At 42.1% G+C, this 16,800-nt stretch overlaps 1 protein-coding gene and 1 long non-coding RNA gene across 2 annotated transcripts in view; one reads left to right on the forward strand and one right to left on the reverse strand.

Moving 5' to 3' along the window:
• si:dkey-11f4.7 (piezo-type mechanosensitive ion channel component 2) overlaps positions 1 to 16,800 on the forward strand; it is a 197,592-nt gene that overhangs the window by 76,236 nt on the left and 104,556 nt on the right. Inside the window, exons 20-27 of the mRNA XM_034171725.1 lie at positions 1,703 to 1,867; positions 3,599 to 3,799; positions 3,880 to 4,084; positions 7,453 to 7,554; positions 7,665 to 7,830; positions 10,047 to 10,290; positions 10,964 to 11,060; positions 15,014 to 15,173. Of these exons, the coding sequence (XP_034027616.1) occupies positions 1,703 to 1,867; positions 3,599 to 3,799; positions 3,880 to 4,084; positions 7,453 to 7,554; positions 7,665 to 7,830; positions 10,047 to 10,290; positions 10,964 to 11,060; positions 15,014 to 15,173 (1,340 nt within the window). The remainder of the gene's footprint in view (positions 1 to 1,702; positions 1,868 to 3,598; positions 3,800 to 3,879; positions 4,085 to 7,452; positions 7,555 to 7,664; positions 7,831 to 10,046; positions 10,291 to 10,963; positions 11,061 to 15,013; positions 15,174 to 16,800) is intronic.
• Positions 1 to 16,800, reverse strand: part of LOC117511811 — a 40,551-nt gene that overhangs the window by 16,581 nt on the left and 7,170 nt on the right. Inside the window, exons 2-3 of the long non-coding RNA XR_004561086.1 lie at positions 11,789 to 11,796; positions 2,163 to 2,243 (exon numbers count right to left, since the gene is read on the reverse strand). This is a non-coding gene — a long non-coding RNA (uncharacterized LOC117511811). The remainder of the gene's footprint in view (positions 1 to 2,162; positions 2,244 to 11,788; positions 11,797 to 16,800) is intronic.

Raw genomic sequence — 16,800 nt, forward strand, 5'->3', positions numbered from 1 at the left:
GGGTGGCCAAAGGGTCCTTAGTTTTAAGGGTGGCACCCTTTATGTTATATATGCGTACGTGAAAGATAAATTGATTTAGTCTGCAGGTAAGATATTTTAAATGTGTTTAAAATAATCATCTTTTAAATGTTTTATATATCATAAAAATGGTATTGAAGTAAATTGATACTGATTAACTTGGAAATAAATCAGTTATAACTGTCAAAAAAAAAACAAAAACAAAGAAACAACTGAATGTCTTTTTGATTTCATAAATTTGAAGTCATCATCTCAAGGTCCTGACATATATGATTTTTTATTCGCAGTGCATCCGGAAAGTATTCACAGCGCTTCACTTTTTCCACATTTGATGTTATTGCAAAATGGATTAAATTCATTTTTTTCCTCAAAATTTACACACAATACCCTATAATGATGATATGAATAAAGTATTTTTTTATTTTTGTAAATTTATTAAAAATTTTAAAAAACTAAGGAATCACACATCCATAGGTATTCACAGCCTTTGCCATGATGCTCAAAATTGAGCTCAGGTGCATCCTGTTTCCACTGATCATCCTTCAGATGATCTCATGTTAATCATAAAAATAATTAACATTAGTCTGTGATTAAGTTAACTCTACATTTGAACATTATATATGAGTTTACTGACCAAAACACTTTTAAATAACTGAACATGCCACATATCCACGTTCCTTTGTTACTGTTATGTGTTGGACGCAGCTCGGAGAACCGACCAGCGTTTGAAGGACCCAGTATGAAATAAGCAGAGCACGGTACAAAGGCTAACTGAATTTAATACATAACAGTGATACAAAAAACAACAAAAGAAAGTGCGGTCTGGCGTGGTGCGCTCCCAGCAACGCTAACGGTCCGGAGCCAGAAGCTGTTCGGACCCAAGGACCCCGCCGACACCCCCCAGGTGGCCGCAACAAACCGAGTCTGTGAAAGAAGGAACCATTATGTGAGTCCACACTCTACACACAGAGAGAACACTTAAAAGGTGTACAAACAGCAAACACTTCCTGGCTTGATTACTAATCAGCTTCCCAACCTGCAGGCATGGAACATCCAGTTCACAAAACTCCACTGCAGTGGAAGCCGATACATGACTAACATACAGCTCAATATAAAAAGGTGTGAGGGACACCACATTTACTGACTGTATAAATGTTAGTCACAAAATCTAACGTACCTCAGGAAGTGTGCTGACGAGCGTGAGACCTCACCCCCTCCTCTTTCACAGACCGTGCATCAAACCCTGGACGTTCTCTGCATCCACTGATGATGAGATGGCTCCCGAGACGACGATCTCACCCGTCTGGTCACAAGGTCGAGTCTCTGGCAAATACACACTGTATACTCCAGTCTTAAATGCCACCATGTTCCAATCCATATAGATGCACCTCAGCTGTGAGTCCTGACGAGTCGCAGGTGATCAGGGTGAGGTCCTGATAACCTCAGCAACACAGCCACTCAGTCCCAAATGCAAGCCACCTGGAAGGAAAAACAAAAGACAGAAACAAAAAGGCAGCCAGGCCCCCCCAGCCATACAACAGTTACTGCTGTTAAATCTTCACTGTGCTCAAAATGTGTCCCATTTGTGCCATAATTTACAAACAGAGCTGTTGAAAATCTGAAGGAGCATGCAGGAACTTCTTAATTATGCAATATTTATTTATTTATTTATTTATTGTATCAGGTGCTACTACAATCCAACAGCTCAGGACTGGATTTTGGTCTGGAGCTGAGGAAGAACATGGAAGAGCTGCTGAGGAGGTCTGTTCTCTACATCAAACCTGTAGACCCGGTCTACTGGTGTGGAGCGCTCCGCAAGTGTGAGGGCCAGATTCTTCCCTGTCTCAGGGTGCGGTGACACCACTCCCAAAGTCAAGCTCCTGTGAAAAAATAATAATCACCTTTTGCCATTAATTGTATGCACATGGCCACATTTCAATACCAAACTGCTGCCCATTTTGGTCATTCCACCAAGTGTCATGCACCCTAGTCATACTCTTCTTCTCTTCTTCAACTCTCATCACATCCTGCAAAACAACAGCCAATGCTATGTAGCTATGCTCTCCCCTCCGATCTCTTTTTGGGTGCATCGCCTGCATAGGATATAGTCCAGTTATGTGCATCCTCCTTTCGTCTTATGGTACCCTGTGCTCTTCCTTCTTCTTAAAATACGTATTTACCACAGCCATTTCCATCCTTTTTGCAAAATCCACCACTATCTGCCCCTTTTGCAGTCCTCTCCTTTACACTGTACTTACCCATCATCTCCTCAACATGTCCATTGAAGTCGTCATTGGGCACACTCTCTACCTCCTCATCTAACTCGCTCCAGAAATCTTCTTTTTCCTTCTCACACCACAAGTGTAGGGCTTATGTGCTGATGACATTCATAGTCACCCTTTCAAAATTCATCTTCAGACTCAGCACTTTACTTTCCCTCCATGTACACTGAAAGAATTATAAATGCAGCATCACATATTTTTAAATATTTTGGACACTTAGGTTAAAGAAATTACTCAGTTCAGTCAACATACTTTTATTGTACAATTTCACACAAATTAGAGACATTTCTGCATTCAGATGTCCATTTGAATCTCCTGAAATTCATTACAACATGGGGGGGGGGGGGGGGGGGGGTCATGCGTCAGTATCTTGTGTGGCCTCTGTTTGCGTCCTGCACATGGATCTCACAAGGTTGTCACTTGTAACCTGTGGAATTTTGTCCCATTCTTCTGGAGGAGCAAGATACATATGTCGATCCTGAGCTTGGGTGGTAGCACGTGGTCTGCAGGGGCTTAGTCGATTGACCATTGTCACAAACTATTGAAACCGACGTCTCAAGCAGTTGATGGTAGAGAAGTGGACATTCAGTTGTGCAGCAACAGCTCTAGTCAACATTTCAGCACTGAGCACCCTAGTGGCGCACTTCCTCATAACTTGTGTCATCTGCAGCATTGTTACGTCTGACATTTCAGGACATTTTGTGGTGGCCTTTGTCACCAGATCAAGGATTGCTCATGTTCTTTCAAAAGCGATACAACATGTCATATTTATCTGGAGGGAGGAATGTCTCAAAACGGGAGCGGCAAACCATCGCCCGTGTCTAAACACATTTATGCATTAAAAACAATAAGAATCAACCTATTGTACCCAGAAAAAATTGGGAATCTTTTACAGCACCATCCATAAAATATTTTAAAATTTCAGTTGTTGCTTTTATAATTTTGTTTAGTGTATATATAATCTTAAATACTCATATACCATTTCGTCCATGGTAGAGGAGTTTGAACCCACCTCCTGGCTTTACTCCCTTCCAATTAGTGCGTTATACACAAAGAATGTCTTCCTTTTCTCCTCTTTATCATCACCCAGCTCTCTCCCTTTACCAGTCATACTGCCAGCACTCAAAGTTCCAGCTCTCCTCTCAACACTACAAGCTGTTAATGTGATATAATTAAATATACTATTAAAACATCATCATGCACTAAATAAAATGTAATAAACAGAATATCATGATCATGATTTTCCCACAGTCAAGCCTTTGGTTTTTGTCCCGGAACAGCTGTGTTTTGTGTTGTAGAATCACTTGATGGTTTTGGGGCTTCTTGTGTTTGATGCCACCATCCACCGCCATCAGCTCTACTATCGTCTCCATAACAACCTGAAGGCTCCACCTTTCAGCATCATATTCCTGGGCATCACCAGGCAACATCTGGATCATGGCATGTTGCCATGCATCAAATACTTTGTCAACTTCTGCTTCTACAAATTCGGATTAGAGGTATGCTTTAAGGGTTCACGTGTGCACATTTCTGCATCCGTTCATCTGCCTGACACAAATGTCCATGTGCTTTGTCTTAGATCAGTTTAATAGTAGCCGTCAATGTGATTGGTCAGAGGATGGATTTCTATGCCCTGCTCCATTCCTGTGCCTTACTGGCTGTGCTACTGCGGCGTCGCAGGAAGGCGATCGGGGAGGTGTGGCCTAAATATTGCTGCTTCACAGCAGGACTCATGGTGCTGCAATACGTGCTCTGCATCGGCATACCTCCTGTCCTCTGTGTTGGTATGAAAATGTTCCAAGTTTGGTTTTTACACATGAAATGTTTTATTTTCTGAGTGCTGTGTTTCTGATTATATTGTCACCACAATAGTTCATTAATGTTGTCTTTGCATCCACATTGCTGAGACATCAAGTCATGAGGCCAGGACCATATTTCTGTTATGAAAATTGTGACATTTGTTGTCTGTATTTATATGCTTTGTAATTTAAACAGACACATTGAAGGCCCCAGGCACAGTACTAGTTAAGGCCCAAAGTGGCAGGCAAATAAAAATCTCAGATAAGCTGAAGTGAATGATGGTGAGAAGTCATAGTGAACCCACAGACCTGCTCCGAAGACCTACAACATGATCTTGCTGCAGATAGTGTCTCTGTGCATTGTTCAACTATACAGCGCACTTTGCACAAAGAGATGCTATATGAGAGAGTAATGCAGAGGAATCCTTTTCTGCATACACGCCACAAACGGAGTCGGTTGAGGTATGCTAAAGCACATTTGGACAAGCCAGCAACACCTACAGTAAAATTTGGAGGTGGTTCCATCATGCTGTGTGGCTATGATTCCCGTGCAGGTACTGGGAATCTTGTTAAAGCTGAGGGTCACATGGATTCCAGTCAATATCAGCAGATTCTTGAGAACAATGTTCAAGAATCGGTGACAAAGTTAAAGTTACGCCGGGGCTAGATCTTGCAACAAGACAATGACCCTAAACACTGCTCATAATCTACTAAGGGATTCATACAGAGGAACAAGTACAACGTTCTGGAATGGCCATCTCAGTCCCCAGACCTGAATATTATTGAAAATCTGTGGCGTGATTTAAGTGGGCTGTCCATGCTCGGAAACCAACAAACCTGACTGAACTGGAGATGTTTTGTAAAGAAGAATGGCCCAAAATACCTTCAGCCAGAATCCATACTATATAGTAAGCTTTTAGAGGCTGTTATTTCTGCAAAAGGAGGATCTACTAAATATTGATGTATTTTTTCTGTTGGGGTGCCCAAATTTATGCACCTGTCTAATTTTGTTTAAATAATTATTGCACACTTTCTGTAAATACCAGAAACTTCATTTCACTTCTCAAATATCAGTGTGTTCATCTGCTATTTGATATATTTAACTGAATTTGCTGATCCAAACAGCCAGCGATTTATAAAGGAAAATCATGAAAATCATCAGGGGTGCCCAGACTTTTACATACCACTGTAGTAGGGGCAGAGCTGGAAGCTGATGGGGGATCATCATCAGTTTCCCTGGTGGAAGTCACTGAGGTAGTCAGACAATTCTGAGGGATGATGAAATCTGTTCAGAAATGCTGACAGCTCTGGGTGTGGAAGAACTGTCTCAGATGAGATGTCTCTTCAACATTTTGTTGAGGTCTGGGACAGTGCCTAAGAGGTGGCAAACTGGAGTGCTGATCCCCGTATTTAAAAAGGTGGACCAGAGAGTGTGTGCCAATTACAGGGGCATCACACTAGTCAGCCTCCCTGGTAAAGTCTACTCCAGGGTGCTTGAAAGGAGGGTTCAGCCGATAGTCAAACCTGTGATTGAAGAGGAACAATGCAGGTTTAATCCTGGCCGTGGAACAACCGACCAGCTTTTCACTCTCACAAGGATCCTGGAGGGGGCCTGGGAGTATGTCCATCTAGTCTACATGTGTTTTGTGGATATGGAGAAGGTGTATGATTGGGTACCGGCAGGTTGATGAGAAAGCAAAGCAAGACAGGACGTGAGGGCTGGAAAATGAAATACATTCAACAATCTGGCAGTGAGCTGTGAGACAGTGAGGGCTTAAATGAGGAGCAAACTAATCCAGGTGATGTGGAGCAGGTGTGTAGAAGTCTCTGGAAGAGGGCGTGGCTGGGGAAAAGAAAGATTGTGTACAGTGCAAGATAATGTAGAAGGAAAACACAGAGTGGAGTGTTGTAAGAGACAAAGATGCGTGAGGAGGTGCAAAGAGAGTGAGTGAAGGAAAACACAAAGCAGACAGAATCTAAGTGAGAGACAGAGAGACGAGGCAGGTGCAGTGGAGTGAGAACAAACTGAGAACAGCGCAAAAACAGAATATAATACTACCATGAACAGGAACTACAATCAGGCATGAACATGAGAACTAATCAATCAATCAATCAATCAATTTTATTTATATAGCGCCAAATCACAACAAACAGTTGCCCCAAGGCGCTTTATATTGTAAGGCAAGGCCATACAATAATTACGTAAAAACCCCAACGGTCAAAACGACCCCCTGTGAGCAAGCACTTGGCGACAGTGGGAAGGAAAAACTCCCTTTTAACAGGAAGAAACCTCCAGCAGAACCAGGCTCAGGGAGGGGCAGTCTTCTGCTGGGACTAGTTGGGGCTGAGGGAGAGAACCAGGAAAAAGACATGCTGTGGAGGGGAGCAGAGATCAATCACTAATGATTAAATGCAGAGTGGTGCATACAGAGCAAAAGGAGAAAGAAACACTCAGTGCATCATGGGAACCCCCCAGCAGTCTAAGTCTATAGCAGCATAACTAAGGGATGGTTCAGGGTCACCTGATCCAGCCCTAACTATAAGCTTTAGCAAAAAGGAAAATTTTAAGCCTAATCTTAAAAGTAGAGAGGGTGTCTGTCTCCCTGATCTGAATTGGGAGCTGGTTCCACAGGAGAGGAGCCTGAAAGCTGAAGGCTCTGCCTCCCATTCTACTCTTACAAACCCTAGGAACTACAAGTAAGCCTGCAGTCTGAGAGCGAAGCGCTCTATTGGGGTGATATGGTACTACGAGGTCCCTAAGATAAGATGGGACCTGATTATTCAAAACCTTATAAGAAGAATAATTTTAAATTCTATTCTAGAGAATCAGAGAATAAATGGAAAATAAATACTCAACGAGAACGGAACTAAACAATGGCTAAAGTATGAAAAGTAACAAAGTGACAAAGCAAGATAGATCAGAGAATTAACACATCCATTGACTACAGAACAGTGCAATAAATAAAACGAGGTCACGGAAGGTAAATAATAACAAAAACCTGTGACTAAAGCATAATATGATAAATGTGATAAGCAGAATAAACAAAGACTAAAGTGACTAAGTGTGAATAAATACAAGGATGATGAAATAGAAACAAAACCAATGATAACATAAGCATGACCATAACAAGACATGAATAAAGCCACTGAAGGCTCAGAACATGGGAATAGAAAAAAGTCCAGAACTATAACAACTGGCCCTAAAGGCCTGGATCATGACAAAATACTGTAAATACTTTTTGGCTGCACTGTACATCAGCTTTTATTGTCCTTCCTTTTCCTGTTACCTGTTTGAGGACAATCCCTGTCTCCTTTGAGACATACGAAGAGTTTCCTGTCTTTTTCTTTATCAGATTATCCCTGGAGGACCGCAGCTCAACCTTTGACCTCAAATGTCATCAAATGGTTCTACTTGCCTGACTTTGCCAAGAGTCCCAATCCTTCATTCATATTCTGTGAGTTTTTAGTTTTTTAAACTTTATTGCCTTCCATGTTCATGCTGGTGAGACATTCAGCAAACTGAGCTGCAGATCTACTCATGTCAGGTCTTTCTCCGACTCTGCAGATGACCACCTCTTGCTGCTCTGCTCATCTCTCCAGTGGCAGGTGTTTGAGGAGGAGAATCGAGCAGTCGTGCGGCTGCTGGCTGGAGACAATGTGGAGATCAGTCGTAGTTTGGATCCTTGCTCCTTCAACCAGTTTATACCCGTCAACAACTTTCTCCACTGCAGGTCAGGAATGTGTATATGAAACTCTGTAATAAATTCTCTGGTTGGATTGGGGGCTAAATGAAATGGGCAGTTTTCAAGTTGCGCTGCCGAGACTTCCAGTTAGTGAGCCTCTCGCTCGCGTGTTTGGCATGATTGGAAACAACAGCTTGTTATGACGCTTTGTGGCTAACTCATCAGTTGTTATGGGCCAGCTGCCATGTTCGTGAAGCTGTGTGTGTTCTCCAAAAAAGCGAAACACTTAGTTTTAGAGTGAGGGACTTAGAGTGACGGACTTCTGCTGAGGGGAGCTTCTTTCAGAGACTGTTCATCAGTGTGGTCCCAGTGTGAGGGAGTGCTGAACCCCTCACACCGGCCAGAGAGAGACAGCAGCCGGCGAATAGCAAACTTCCACTGTGGATGCCCGGCTGCCAGATCAATAGTCACTCCTGGTTGTTATGATGCTTCACGGAGCGGCTAAACGATCGGTTGTTATGACGCCTCACGGAGCGGCTGAACGACCTGTTGTTATGACAGCTCACTGAGCGGCTGACCGACCGGTTGTTATGATGCCTCACGGAGCGGCTAAACGATCGGTTGTTATGACGCCTCACGGAGCGGCTAAACGATCGGTTGTTATGACGCTTCATGGAGCGGCTAAACGATCGGTTGTTATGACGCCTCACGGAGCGGCTAAACGATCAGTTGTTATGACGCCTCACGGAGCGGCTAAACAATCGGTTGTTATGACGCCTCACAGAGCAGCTGACTGATCGAAGTTGGACACCAGTTACACGATGTCTCCGAAAGTCAACGTACTGGAAGTCCAGATTTCTTGTTTTGTTTTGGCTGACCAACCAGTTGTTAGGACGCCTCACGGAGCGGCTAAACGATCGGTTGTTTCACGGAGCAGCTAAACGACCGGTTGTTATGACACCTCACGGCGCGGCTAAACGATCGGTTGTTATGACGCCTCACGGAGCGGCTGAACGACCGGTTGTTATGACAGCTCACGGAGCGGCTGACCGACCGGTTGTTGGAGCAGCTGACCGACCGGTTGTTATGACGCCTCACGGAGCGGCTAAACGATCAGTTATTATGACGCCTCACGGAGCGGCTAAACGATCGGTTGTTATGACGCTTCACAGAGCGGCTAAATGATCGGTTGTTATGACGCCTCACGGAGCGGCTAAACGATCAGTTGTTATGACGCCTCACGGAGCGGCTAAACGATCGGTTGTTATGACGCTTCATGGAGCGGCTAAACGGTCGGTTGTTATGACGCCTCACGGAGCGGCTAAATGATCAGTTGTTATGACGCCTCACAGAGCGGCTAAACGATCGGTTGTTATGATGCTTCACGGAGCGGCTAAATGATCGGTTGTTATGATGCCTCACGGAGCGGCTAAACGATCGGTTGTTATGACGCCTCACGGAGCGGCTAAATGATCGATTGTTTCACGGCGCGGCTAAACGACCGGTTGTTATGACGCCTCACGGAGCGGCTAAACGATCGGTTGTTATGACACCTCACAGAGCAGCTGACTGATCGAAGTTGGACACCAGTTACACGATGTCTCCGAAAGTCAACGTACTGGAAGTCCAGATTTCTTGTTTTGTTTTGGCTTCGGTGTCCTTCGTTAGCGCCGTGTGACCGGGGCTTTACATTCATTGCTAGGAAAGTTCAACGACCAAAATACCAACATTCTTGGCACAATGAACATGTTTTCACTATTATTTGATTTCTTTGTGCAACTGACATCGTTATTCAAGCATTCTAAACACTATTCCTACCTCCACACAACTCCAAACAGCAACCAGAAAGTTTCTTGACAGTTCTTGTTGTTGAACGAAACCACGTCTCCCTAACCAGATAGAGTTGTGATGTCATCACACATGCACATAGGCACTGCTCTATTGCAACTTGAAAATCATCCATTATTGCAGGGGGGCTGCAGCCTCTTCAAGCCCCACCGTGGAGGCACCTATGAAAATGGTTACAAAAGCACTTACAAATCCAGACTGTAAAATTCTTCCCACTTTACAACTTTCTGAGAATGACTGTTGTGAAATCATTGGTCATAATTTTAGGTGTCTTTTTTTAATGTTCAATTTCAGAAGGTGAGGCTGTTTGTTTATTTATTTATATTTTTGTGACATTTTTCCAAAGAAGAATACATTGCTGTGTTTTCTTTTCTTGGCTGACACTCTCTGCACATTTTTATTTGTCGCATCCTCAGGTGCTACCTTGACATGGTCAAGGTTTTTGTTTTCAGCTATTTCTTCTGGCTGGTTCTCTGTCTCATCTTCATCACCGGCACCACGCGAATCAACATCTTCTGTCTGGGCTACCTGGTGGCCTGTTTTTACTTCATGTTGTTTGGAGGCAGCGTGCTGATGCAGCCGGTCAGATACATTCTGCGCCTTTGGGACTGCCTCATTGGATACACCTGCTTTGTCATCGCCATGAAGAACCTGGTGTCTGTGAGTCCGGCAGTAGTGCGGGTTATATGTTAACTAAGTGTAGGTGTGTTACATTCCCATTTGCTCTTGAGTTGTCAGTGTTTTTCATCAGTTGATCCGTAAACTGGTCAAACTCGGGACACGTCACTCCCACAGAGAACTGGGCAAAAAATCTTTTGGTGGCTCAGTCACCAGTCATAATTTAGGTCTGCTCCAACACACCTGAATCCAATGAAAGACTCGTTAGCAAACTTTTAATGAGCCTTTCAGGTGTATGATGATGACGATTAATCATAGACAGGTGCATGAAGACAAACATGAGACATCAAACAGGTGCACACACAGGGTGGAGAAGTTAGATGGAGGCACACAACCGGAGGAAACCATATCATGTTCACACAAAGAAACAGTAGCCAAATGCACAATGCTCACAAAGTGGTGAAAGTATTTGACTCGGGAATAATGAACAACAACACAAAACTGTGTAAATCCCCAAATTTCAGTAATTAAACCAAAGCAAGAAAATGTTGATACTGATACTTGATACTAAATGTTGATATCATGACATACTTGGCCATTCTTCAGTTTCACATTTTTCAAAGAATATGGTCATGAATGTGTGTATTTTATTAATTACTTGGCTCTCCTGTACACTTAACTGATCATTTGTTTTCTGTATGTGTGTGTGTCTCAGCTTGGTTCTTGTGCCTACCTGGGCAGCCTGCTGAAAAACGGCTGTTGGCTCATTCAGGCTTTCAGTATGTTCTGCACCATCAAAGGCTACGACGTCCGTAAGTTCATATGAACTTATGAAAATAAAAATCAGATGGTAAACATGGTTAAAACTACAAAGGAATATCTAGCTTTATGTTGAAAAGCTCAAAAGATATGGATCTATTTTAATGTCACAAGTGCAGAAAATGGCCAAACTAGCCAAGTGCACAAAGGCATCAAAACACTGAAAATGAAAAGCATCATGTGCAAGTAAATATGCTGTAACTGTTTTTGATTACACTTGACATCATCACATGACTTTTGTGTGATTTCATTATGAAGACATTCATACTCTTCATCCATTCATTTTCTGTACTTGCTTACACAAATTAAGGGTCACTGAGTGGGGGGGCATCCCAGCAGTCAGGGTGTGAGGCAGAGTACACCTTGGACTGGGCGCCAGCCTATTGCAAGGCCACGTATAGACACACAAACACATTCACACCCACACGCACACCTATGGACAACATAAAGTGTCCAGTTCACTGAACCAGAATGTTGTGGGAGGAAGCCGGAACAACCATGGGGAGAACATGCAAACGCCACACAGAAAGGCCCCGAGTGGGAAGCGTTCTCACAACCTTCTTGTCTTGAAGCACTGTGCCGCCCACATTCATACCAATCAATCACAAATATTTTGCTGCTCATTATATGCTTTAGATCATCCATCCCGGCTTCTTATTTGTTGAAACATCAAAAAAAGTGTTTTCCAGAGCATGTTTTCCTTCACCTTTGACCAAACTACTTCAAAATCTAAGAATTTCTAGATATCTATCAAAATGATATTCTCACCATGTTTGAGCCATGACACATACAACAGGTTGGACCTGTTGTCCTTGGCCTTTTATCAGACTATGTAAGCTGGTGATTTCTAGATACAGTAGTGTTCAGAATAATAGCAGTGCTATGTGACTAAAAAGATTAATCCAGGTTTTGAGTATATTTCTTATTGTTACATGGGAAACAAGGTACCAGTAGATTCAGTAGATTCTCACAAATCCAACAAGACCAAGCATTCATGATATACACACTCTTAAGGCTATGAAATTGGGCTATTACAACCCCTGGCAAAAATTATGGAATCACCAGCCTCTGAGGATGTTCATTCAGTTGTTTAATTTTGTAGAAAAAAAGCAGATCACAGACATGACACAAAACTAAAGTCATTTCAAATGGCAACTTTCTGGCTTTAAGAAACACTATAAGAAATCAAGAAAAAAAGATTGTGGCAGTCAGTAACGGTTACTTTTTTAGACCAAGCAGAGGAAAAAAATATGGAATCACTCAATTCTGAGGAAAAAATTATGGAATCACCCTGTAAATTTTCATCCCCAAAACTAACACCTGCATCATATCAGATCTGCTCGTTAGTCTGCATCTAAAAAGGAGTGAACACACCTTGGAGAGCTGTTGCACCAAGTGGACTGACCTGAATCATGGCTCCAACACGAGAGATGTCAATTGAAACAAAGGAGAGGATTATCAAACTCTTAGAGTAAATCATCATGCAATGTTGCAAAAGATGTTGGTTATTCACAGTCAGCTGTGTCTAAACTCTGGACCAAATACAAACAACATGGGAAGGTTGTTAAAGGCAAACATACTGGTAGACCAAGGAAGACATCAAAGCGTCAAGACAGAAAACTTAAAACAATATGTCTCAAAAATCGAAAAATGCACAACAAAACAAATGAGGAACGAATGGGAGGAAACTGGAGTCAACGTCTGTGACCGAACTGTAAGAAACCGTCTAAAGGAAATGGGATTTACATACAGAAAAGCTAAACGAAAGCCATCATTAACACCTAAACAGAAAAAACAAGGTTACAATGGGCTAAGGAAAAGCATTTGTGGACTGTGGATGACTGGATGAAAGTCATATTCAGTGATGAATCTCGAATCTGCATTGGGCAAGGTGATGATGCTGGAACTTTTGTTTGGTGCCGTTCCAATGAGATTTATAATGATGACTGCCTGAAGAGAACATGTAAATTTCCACAGTCATTGATGATATGGGGCTGCATGTAAGGTAAAGGCACTGGGGAGATGGCTGTCATTACATCATCAATAAATGCACAAGTTTACGTTGATATTTTGGACAATTGAAAGGATGTTTGGGGATGTTTCAAGATGATAATGCATCTTGCCATAGAGCAAAAACTGTGAAAACATTCCTTGTAAAAAGACACATAGGGTCAATGTCATGGCATAGGGTCAATGTCAACGAGTAGATCTGATTTGATGCAGGTGTTAGTTTGGGGGATGAAAATTTACAGGGTGATTCCATAATTTTTTCCTCAGAATTGAGTGATTCCATATTTTTTTCCTCTGCTTGGTCTAAAAAAGTAACCGTTACTGACTGCCACAATCTTTTTTTCTTGATTTCTTATAGTGTTTCTTAAAGCCAGAAAGTTGTCATTTGAAATGACTTTAGCTTTGTGTCATGTCTGTGATCTGCTTTTTTTCTACAAAATTAAACAACTGAATGAACATCCTCCGAGGCCGGTGATTCCATAATTTTTGCCAGGGGTTGTAGTAAAAAAAGTAGAAAAGGAGGTATTCACAATAATAATAGTGTGGCATTCAGTCAGTGAGTTTATCAGTTTTGTGGAACAAACAGGTGTGAATCAGGTGTCCCCTATTTAAGGATGAAGCCAGCACCTGTTGAACATGCTTTTCTTGTTGAAAGCCTGAGGAAAATGGGACGTTCAAGACATTGTTCAGAAGAACAGCGTAGTTTGATTAAAAGGTTAATTGGAGAGGGGAAAACTTATATGCAGGTGCAAAAAATTATAGGCTGTTCATCTGCAATGATCTCCAATGCTTTAAAATGGACAAAAAACCAGAGACACGTGGAAGAAAACAGAAAACAACCATCAAAATGGATAGAAGAATAACCAGAATGGCAAAGTCTCACCCATTGATCAGCTCCAGCATGATCAAAGACAGTCTGGAGTTACCTGTAAGTGCTGTGACAGTTAGAAGACGCCTGTGTGAAGCTAATTTATTTGCAAGAATCCCCCGCAAAGTCCCTCTGTTAAATAAAAGACATGTGCAGAAGAGGTTACAATTTGCCAAAGAACACATCAACTGGCCTAAAGAGAAATGGAGGAATATTTTGTGGACTGATGATGACCCCAAGCACACTAGTAAATGAGCAAAATCTTGTTTCCAAACCAACAAAATTAATGGCTCACAGATGTGAAGAAATCATGAAAAACTGTGGTTATACAACTAAATACTAGTTTAGTGATTCACAGGATTGCTAAAAAAGCAGTTTGAACATAATAGTTTTGAGTTTGTAGCGTCAACAGCAGATGCTACTATTATTGTGAACACCCCTTTTCTACTTTTTTTTTTACTAATAGCCCAATTTCATAGCCTTAAGAGTGTGCATATCATGAATGCTTGGTCTTGTTGGATTTGTGAGAATCTACTGAATCAACTGGTACCTTGTTTCCCATTTAACAATAAGAAATATACTCAAAACCTGGATAAATCTTTTTAGTCACATAGCACTACTATTATTCTGAACACTACTGTATCTATCCAAGTCATATTCCCAAGTGTGATTCATCTAGGTTTTGTGGTTGTAGCGATATACAACTATTCCAAAAAAGTTGTTTTGCAGGTCATGTGTTCCTTGACTTTTGACCAAGCTACTCCAAAATCTAATCAACTCTAGACATCTGTCCAAGTAATATTCCCATCAGGTTTGAAGGAAATCCATCAAGCCATTTTTGAGTTACCTTGTCCACAGGCACACAGACACACACACACACGCACACACACACTGGTGAAGACAGCATCCTGCTATCACCATTATCACAGTTTAATCCGGCTGAGTGACTGTGTTGTTATATTTGTTGAAGCTGCGATTATGTACTCATGTTTGTAAGGTCAGTATTTGGGTTCTACTTTTCTATCCTGTCGTAGTTCTGGATTCTCAAAGCATTTTGCTTTATCTCAGCGGATCCTGATGATGAGTGCGAGCTGCCGAAGGGTGAAGCCGGCATTGTCTGGGATGCGATCTGTTTCTCTGTCCTGCTGGCACAGAGGAGAGTCTTCCTCAGCTACTACTTTCTCTATGTGGTGTCCGAGCTCAAGTCTTCTAAGATATTGGCCTCCAGGTGTGTGTGTGTGTGCGTTACTGATGATGAACAAACTGAACACTGATTTGTTCGATTTCTAACCACAGAAAATGTACGAATCAGGGAGTTGTTTACTGTTTTGTTGTCTTTTAAAGTGCAAGGAATGTGTATTGTGTACTGGCCCTGTGTAGAATTGTCAGTGAAATGCAAAATACCCTCGTGTGCAGGCCTCATCCAGCGTTCTCCAGCTCCTCAGCTCTTCTTGGACTACACTTTGTGTTCAGCAGGCTCTGATATCAATCAATCAATCAATCAATCAATTTTTTTTATATAGCGCCAAATCACAACAAACAGTTGCCCCAAGGCGCTTTATATTGTAAGGCAAGGCCATACAATAATTATGTAAAACCCCAACGGTCAAAACGACCCCCTGTGAGCAAGCACTTGGCTACAGTGGGAAGGAAAAACTGAGGATGCTGTGATCCTCCTGTCCACTGTGTGGCGACACCTCCATTCTGTCCTTTCAAATTTTCAAACAAATAGCAATTTACTTCATGTTGAAGTCTAATTATAACATTCCTTTATTTATTTGATATACTGCAAGATTGCAGCTACTTTTGTTACTGGTAATGTGTTTATTTTTGAAGGAATCCATGACAAATACAGTGCGTTTGCTCCACGCGATCTTGCGTGCACTTGGTTCTGAGTTCATTTTGTACAAACGGTTGCCCAGTTCTGGATCACCCTCCTGCTATAAGGAGCCATAATGCACCTGAATATCTTTTATTGTGTATTGTTGTATTGGGTATTTGGATGTTATCTCGCTGAAAAAGTCTGGATGGTGTAGCCTTTCTACTTAAAGTGTGAAGCCACATTATATGTGGTGCAATCATTTGCTGGAAATGGATCACTTTGCCCGGTTCTGGATCACGACACTCTGTGTCACATTGGGTTCATTCCTGGCATCTGTCTGGAGCCCTTCTAATGCAGAATGATACACACTGTGCCCGAGAATGTGTTTTGAACACAAAATGATATAAATGATACTTATTAAATGAGAATTTAGTTAGTTTTGAAAGGCACTGTTATACGTTTTTACGAGCAAAAAATGAAGTGTGGAGGTGAGATTTCTCCCGAATTAAAAAGTAAAAGACCCACATTCATGCCCATTGGTGATGTTGAGATGACCCCCAAAGTCCACACGGCTCACAAGTACTGACACGAGGCTGCTGCTTCAGTGATCCACAACCGGCACATTTTCACATCAGAGATAAATGTGTGCAGCAATTAAACAGCAAGACATAACACACTGACATTTTCTACCCAAGTAAGTAAGTATTTTCCCACTCTAGAACCAATGACACTGAATGGCTAACTCACCTTTGCTACTTAACAGAGATCGTCACTTTCACACTTACACGAATGAGTGAGTCAGAAAACACGCGCAAACCACGGAGACCGGATGTTTGGATTCCTCTGCTGATCACAAAGATGCCTGGATCCGGTCAACTTGTGGTCGTTTGTAGACAAAACATCAGTCTTTCCATTCGTACCAAGTATTAGCTTATTCACGCTGATTACGAGAAACGGCGGCACAAATACTACAGCAGTGATCCGTAACTGGACAAGTGACTGTACTGGATGGAAAATAGAAAGTTAGAATTTC

Source organism: Thalassophryne amazonica, chromosome 6, assembly GCF_902500255.1.
Source record: "Thalassophryne amazonica chromosome 6, fThaAma1.1, whole genome shotgun sequence".
Lineage (NCBI taxonomy): Eukaryota > Metazoa > Chordata > Actinopteri > Batrachoidiformes > Batrachoididae > Thalassophryne > Thalassophryne amazonica.